The following is a 6,972-nucleotide window of genomic DNA, read 5'->3' on the forward strand; positions in this document are numbered from 1 at the left end:
TTAGCGAGATTTTGAATCTCACGCATGCGCACATTGAATGGAACTTCTGTATTGTCGGCTATGCAGGGCATCTATAGTTCTAGTATCTATATGGTTCCATCATATCCACAAACTTTTGCCTTTTTTATTCACAGAAAAGTTACATAAACTAAGTACTAGGAACTTGCTACCACGAATCGTAAACAAAATAAAGTAGCTATTTGCCAAAAGTCTAACTATGTATATTAATAGAAATTTACTTTTCAACCAAAAATTATAGGAACAACGCATAAAACATTTTTCAGGAATATAACTTGGATAACAAATTTCATACCCTTTAAAAAAATTATACATGGGTTCATCAACACAGATTATAAAACAGCTCGAATCTGCAAATCCTTATAATCTGTGATAATGTCCGTGACAAATATCTCAAACTTTTGGTGACAATGGGCGAGTGATTCTGGTTAGTGAAAAGAAGATGCTGCTCGGAATTAACCATAATATTTTAAGTACTCAATTAACAAAATTTTGAATTTTTCATTATCATTAGAATATAGATAATGATTAGATATACTTTGATAAAACCCGTACCTCTTATAAGACGATATTTGATTTAAATCGAATTTTTTTTATAAAGGGTAGCATATTGTGATATTTCTTTTCAGTTGGTATACCGATAAACGATGTTAGATAGTAATAACATCAAGGAATTATTTGGAGATCCTAAATATTACTATCAACCGATAAAAGAAATTGAAGTAATATCAACCTGGATGTAAAGTATAATGAAATATACCGCTCACTATATTTTTGCAGGAGAAATGGAAACTCGTTCCAGCATTTCTGAAAGTGAGAGGTCTTGTTAAACAGCACATAGATTCATTTAATTATTTTATCAATGTTGAAATAAAAAAGATTGTGGAAGCAAACAATACTGTCACCTGTGATGCAGATCCACTGTTTTACATTAAGCAAGTGAAGTTTTATTTTATTTACTGCTCTTATAATAGAGAACAAAATTGCAGGTATACAAATGTCCATGTTGGAAGGCCTGATGTAGATGAGGGATTTAACATAAGCAAGTCCACAACTCCCCATGAATGTAGATTAAGAGACATGACCTACTCTGCTCCAATTACTGTAGATATTGAATATAGTAGAGGGTCCCAAAGGGTTGCAAAAACTGGACTCCTAATTGGAAGGTATGTTAAATTTGCTTGTAAATTTGTAGTACTAAGTTTAAGGATTAATTTGGTTTTTAGAATGCCCATAATGCTTAGATCATCAAACTGTGTACTAAGTAATAAATCAGAGTATGAGTTGGCAAAAATGAATGAATGTCCATTGGATCCAGGAGGTTATTTTGTGGTGAAGGGCCAGGAAAAAGTTATATTGATACAAGAACAGTTATCAAAAAACAGAATGATTGTAGAAGATGCCAAATATGGAGTTCAGTGCCAGGTAACCAGTTCAACCCATGAGAAGAAATCTAGAACAATAGTATTCATAAAAGGAAATAAGTATTTCATGGGCCACAATTTATTTACAGATGTAAGTTTATGAGTGTGTCAAAAATTAAGATTAGTTGTATTTCTTTAATTATTAGGCTATTCCTGTTTCAATTGTGTTTAAAGCAATGAATGTCATAAGTGATAAAGAAATATGTGAATTGATAGGTGTCTCTGACATACATAAACTGACTCCCACACTAGAAGAGTGTCATAAACTAAAAATATATACTCAGGAAGCTGCCCTCAAATATCTGGGAAGTAAAATTATATCAAAACGCTATGCAATAGCGGCTTCTAAAGTCAAAACGCCCACAGATGAGGCTCGTGACTTGTTAGCGACAACAATTTTGGCGCATGTTCCCGTAGATGAGTTTAATTTCAGATTAAAGGCCATTTACTTGGGTTTGATGGTGAAAAGAGTAATTCAAGGGCAAACAGATAAAAAATTTTTGGATGACAGAGATTACTATGGCAACAAAAGGATGGAATTAGCTGGATCATTAATCTCCTTAATGTTTGAGGATGTTTTCAAAAGGTTCAATTTTGATTTGAAAGCAATTGCCGAGAAAACAATACCCAAGATCAGAGCTACTCAGTTTGATATTATTAAGTACATGAGACCTGATTTAATCACTAGCTGTCTTGTTTTTGCTATTTCAACAGTAAGTACTTCTGTGACACAGCTTTTTTGTAAGTGGTATTACAATTTTTTTCAGTTAGAAGTAGAACCTATATCTTAGGGGCAATATATTTTAGGGAAATTGGACAATTAAACGTTTTAGAATGGAGAGGCTTGGTGTAACCCAAGTATTGTCAAGGTTAAGTTACATTTCGGCATTGGGTATGATGACTCGTGTAAACTCCCAGTTTGAGTCCACACGGAAGGTGTCCGGACCCCGATCTTTACAACCCAGCCAGTGGGGTATGCTATGTCCCAGCGATACTCCAGAAGGAGAGGTATGTAAAAAACATGGCACAAATTGCGATCAGTATTTATTTTACATCTTAAGGCCTGTGGTTTGGTAAAAAATTTGGCGCTAATGACGCATATCACTACTGACATTGATGAATATCCTCTGATAAGGCTGGCCAGTAATGGTGGGATGCAAGATATCAATATGGTAGCCAGTATAGCCATACATCAACCTTCAGCGTTTTTGGTTTTTCTGAACGGTATTTGGAATTTCAGTATTATTAATATTTTCTGTGTTATGTAAACATTTTTCAGGTAATATTTTGGGGGTGACGCGAAACTATGTCAAACTGATTAGAGTGTTTAGGCTAATGCGGCGAAGAGGCAAGATATCTGGTTATGTTTCCATCTATCCCAGTTATCTGCACAAATGCGTCTACATTAGTGCGGATGGAGGAAGGTTATGTAGGCCATATATTATAGTTCAAAATGGAGAACCGTTAGTGACCAACAGACACATGGTTGAATTGGAAAAGGGTATAAGAACTTTTGAAGATTTTCTTCATGACGGTTTGATTGAATTTCTGGACGTGAATGAAGAAAATGATAGCTATATTGCTTGTTACGAAAAAGACATTACGGATCAAACAACCCATTTAGAAATAGCCACATTTACATTGCTAGGTGTGTGTGCAGGACTGGTGCCTTATCCACATCACAACCAATCACCAAGGAATACCTATCAATGCGCCATGGGCAAGCAGGCGATGGGTAAATAAGTCATTATTCATGTGTTAGATAACACCTAGGTTATAAACTACTGTCAGGGGTGAACTTTTTGAACATGAGGAACATATGTATATTTGTAGAATAATTTGAAGAAGATACATTTTGTGCCTTTTTAAATAAATTATATGCAGTTGAGATATTCCTAGTGCACATAAGCAAGCCAAATTCAAATGCCTTTAATATCAACAAATAAATTTCAACATTGATCCACAAAAATCAATTAATAATGAAATTAATGTCAGTTGGGTTAGTTTTGATTAATCACTTCAGCGTTTATTTTCGGTAGCTATTTCCTGAATTTTTTTTTTATTAAAACTACAACAACAAACTTAATTTTTCAAAGAAACTTACGGAGGCTACTGTAATACTTTTTATAAAACTTCTGAATTCCTCCTGTGTCGGGTTTTGTTGAGTCGAACTGCTAACGTTTCGCCAATCATCCTGTTGGCTTCTTCAGCGCTTGACTGTTAACTGTTCAGTTAGCAAAAACATTAGCAAGTTCGACTCAACACAAAAGTAGTTATAAACCAGCTGAAAAATTATTTGCGAACCCAACTTATTTTTTTTTAAGTGACTGCTCTATCATCTGTTCTAGTTTGTCACATTTTTTGACACCATTGACTTAAACTACTTATTTTGTTATTTTCTCAGGAACGATTGGCTACAATCAAAAGAACCGTATGGATACCCTTCTGTATAACCTCGTCTACCCCCACGCTCCGATGGTGAAAACCAAGTCGATCGAACTAACCAATTTTGACAAACTTCCAGCTGGTCAAAACGCAACTATTGCTGTGATGAGCTACAGCGGTTATGATATTGAAGACGCCTTAATTTTAAATAAAGCGTCCATTGATAGGGGTTTCGGCAGATGTTTAGTGTACAAAAATAACAAATGCATAATGAAAAGGTACCCCAATCAGACTTTTGATAGAATTCAGGGGCCTCTGCTAGACGCTACAACAAATCAACAGATTTTTAGGCACAGCTGCCTTGATAATGACGGAATCGCAGCCCCCGGAGAAATGATTCAAGGCAAACAGGTAGTTCACATTCACGATGTTATGCAATTCACATCAAATAATTTGATAAGAAAAGTTAGATCGCACCGTAATGTCGAAACAGTATTTTTTCTTCCCATCCCAGTTTCAATGGTCAACCGTATCGAACAACACAATTTTGACACATGATCCGAAATTTCGTATTTCGTGCTTATTTATAATATTTCATTGTGTTTTAGAATCAATATAATTGATAACCGTAAATATAATGGTAAATTATAGGAAAAAAATCTGAATATCCATTGTCGAAAAAATGTTAACTGATTAACTGTTCCCATTGAAGGTTCTGGTAAACAAGTCGGTACCCTGTGCGTCTTCAGTACCGGGCAGCGCAAACACATCAATTGAATACAAGGAAACACCTTTGAGCTACAGGACCAACGAACCAAGTTACATAGAAAAAGTTTTATTAACAACCAACGAAGAAGACACCACTCTAATAAAAATATTGTTGAGACAAACCAGGAGACCGGAAATTGGCGATAAATTCAGTTCCAGGCATGGACAAAAGGGCGTTGTGGGTAAGATTGACCATCATGTAAAAATTCTTACATTTGACATTTACTCATTCATAGATTCATAGATTAATGTAAAAAATTACTATGATTAAAATCTCTAATAGAAATTTTTAAATGGAGATAGTGAGCTTTTCAGATTAGATGTTTTATTTTTCTAGGTATTTTTCTAGGTATACTTACGTATGTGGAGAATAATTTTTGGTCAGTTGTTATGTTAAATGTTTGGTTCCCATTAGCCCATTATTTTAGCCTTCAAATCAATCATTTCAATTTCAAAAATTTCCTAATTGACCACATAACCGTCATTTCCGTATTTTATAGTATTTATACGTCTTTTTTTACGAAATTATAAAATGTATAAATCCAAAACATGGGTATAAATAAACAACAGCAGATTTAAATTGCATTTAGATTATTTTAGACACTTGGGGATTTTTTAGGATTAATTGTAGAACAAGAGGATATGCCTTTCAATGAATATGGGATATGCCCGGATATTATTATGAACCCGCATGGTTATCCGTCTCGTATGACGGTCGGAAAACTGATAGAACTATTGGCCGGCAAAGCCGGTACAGTCGAAGGTGAACACCAAAGAAGCCTTGGTAACCAATATATAACATTTTGCCCTATTTTAAGGCAAATTTCATTACGGGACAGCATTTGGTGGGTCAAAAGTCGAAGACGTCAGCGAGGAATTGGCGAAACACGGCTATAATTATCAAGGCAAAGATGTGTTTTATTCTGGAATTACGGGCGAACCCCTAGAAGCTTATATTTATTCGGGCCCCGTATATTATCAGAAGCTGAAGCATATGGTACAGGACAAAATACATGCCAGGTATTTACGATTCGCAAACCTTGCCATTTTATGATTAAATGGTTATTTCAGGGGTCGCGGTCCTAGAGCGGTGCTTACCAGACAGCCGACCGAGGGTCGAAGCCGTGATGGCGGTCTCAGACTGGGTGAAATGGAACGCGATTGTCTTATTGGCTACGGAGCAAGGTTTGAAGGTCTATTCAGGGTGACTCAAAAAAAAAGTTAAACTTCAGGGGCATGTTCTCATAGAAAGTAAAGAAATATTTCTTACAACAAGAGATACTGTTATATGTCAGTTATGAAAAGAACCATTATTTCTGAAATCAATTTGCATTAAAAGTTCAAGCTCTCATATATGTATCGAAAAAACAAATGTATTTTATTGAGAATTATCTAAACTTGTCGACCATATCCCATCAAGTTATTTAAATTTATCAAAAAAAAAGCAAAAAAAACACCTCCACTATTAGCGATTTACTATTGTCTGATGTGGTATTAATTTTATTTAAGCACGACCGCTTTTGGTGGTGCTTAAATAAATTGAAGATTAGTATTTTTGGTCGTCCAAAGTGTGGTAAGTTTTGAGACCTCCGTTCATATGAACATTACAAGTTTACATTTACTTTTGAATCACCCTGCATGTATCTAGTCCCGAATTATCTTCCCATGTTCAGTGAGTTGCATCGAAAATCTAATCACTAGTATTAGTAGTGCAACCGTTCAATCATGGGCACACTTTCCAACATTCACATGCACTATTTAAACAGAATCCAAGATACTCCAGTCAGTTCTTGTATTTTTTCATAATATAAACAACCTATTTAATGCAATGAACATTTTTAAGGAAAGGAGATCCCATGTATTTTGAGTGTTCAAAGTTTTTGTTTATCTATTTCAGTATGATGCTGGTAGAACGTTTGATGGTTTCCAGCGATCAGTGCGAGGTCGACGTGTGCAACAAATGCGGCAGACTTGGTTATTGCAGCTGGTGCAATAGTTGCAAAAGTTCCGCCCAGGTTTCAGCAATAACGATGCCCTATGCCTGTAAGTTGCTCTTAACAGAGTTGCAGGCGATGAACATCACAGCAAGATTAACACTGAGTCCTTATTGCAGTTAGCATTAATATGATTGAAGTGTTGTTTACCCTTCATTAATGTTTGTTTATATAAACTAAAAAGATGACAGAACTGGTTCTTAAATTCTTTTTTAACCTGTGACCTGTGATGGGGTGCTGATATAAAAATTCTGTTTTAAAGCAAACAGTATCAATTTTTTTAGGCAAAGCAATTGTGTAAATTCAGGGTGAATTATGCACTTCAGAGTGACAAGAATCCATAGAAACTTAAGCGACAATTAAGCACCACAATAACTCATCCT

General features: G+C 35.1%; 1 protein-coding gene across 1 annotated transcript; it reads left to right on the forward strand.

Moving 5' to 3' along the window:
- The first annotated feature begins 464 nt into the window (after window positions 1-464).
- Window positions 465-6,842, forward strand: LOC132696063 (DNA-directed RNA polymerase III subunit RPC2). Its single transcript, XM_060660619.1, has 14 exons — window positions 465-740; window positions 799-953; window positions 1,008-1,184; window positions 1,245-1,533; window positions 1,589-2,155; window positions 2,250-2,450; window positions 2,504-2,666; window positions 2,722-3,177; window positions 3,847-4,238; window positions 4,540-4,777; window positions 5,215-5,358; window positions 5,414-5,615; window positions 5,667-5,780; window positions 6,493-6,842. Exons 1-14 carry the CDS (start codon window positions 666-668, stop codon window positions 6,710-6,712), a joined length of 3,393 nt encoding a protein of 1,130 aa, XP_060516602.1. The 5' UTR covers window positions 465-665; the 3' UTR covers window positions 6,713-6,842.
- The last annotated feature ends 130 nt before the right edge of the window (window positions 6,843-6,972 follow it).

Source organism: Cylas formicarius, unplaced genomic scaffold (assembly GCF_029955315.1).
Source record: "Cylas formicarius isolate icCylForm1 unplaced genomic scaffold, icCylForm1.1 PGA_scaffold_1__22_contigs__length_36826433, whole genome shotgun sequence".
Taxonomy (NCBI): Eukaryota; Metazoa; Arthropoda; class Insecta; order Coleoptera; family Brentidae; genus Cylas; species Cylas formicarius.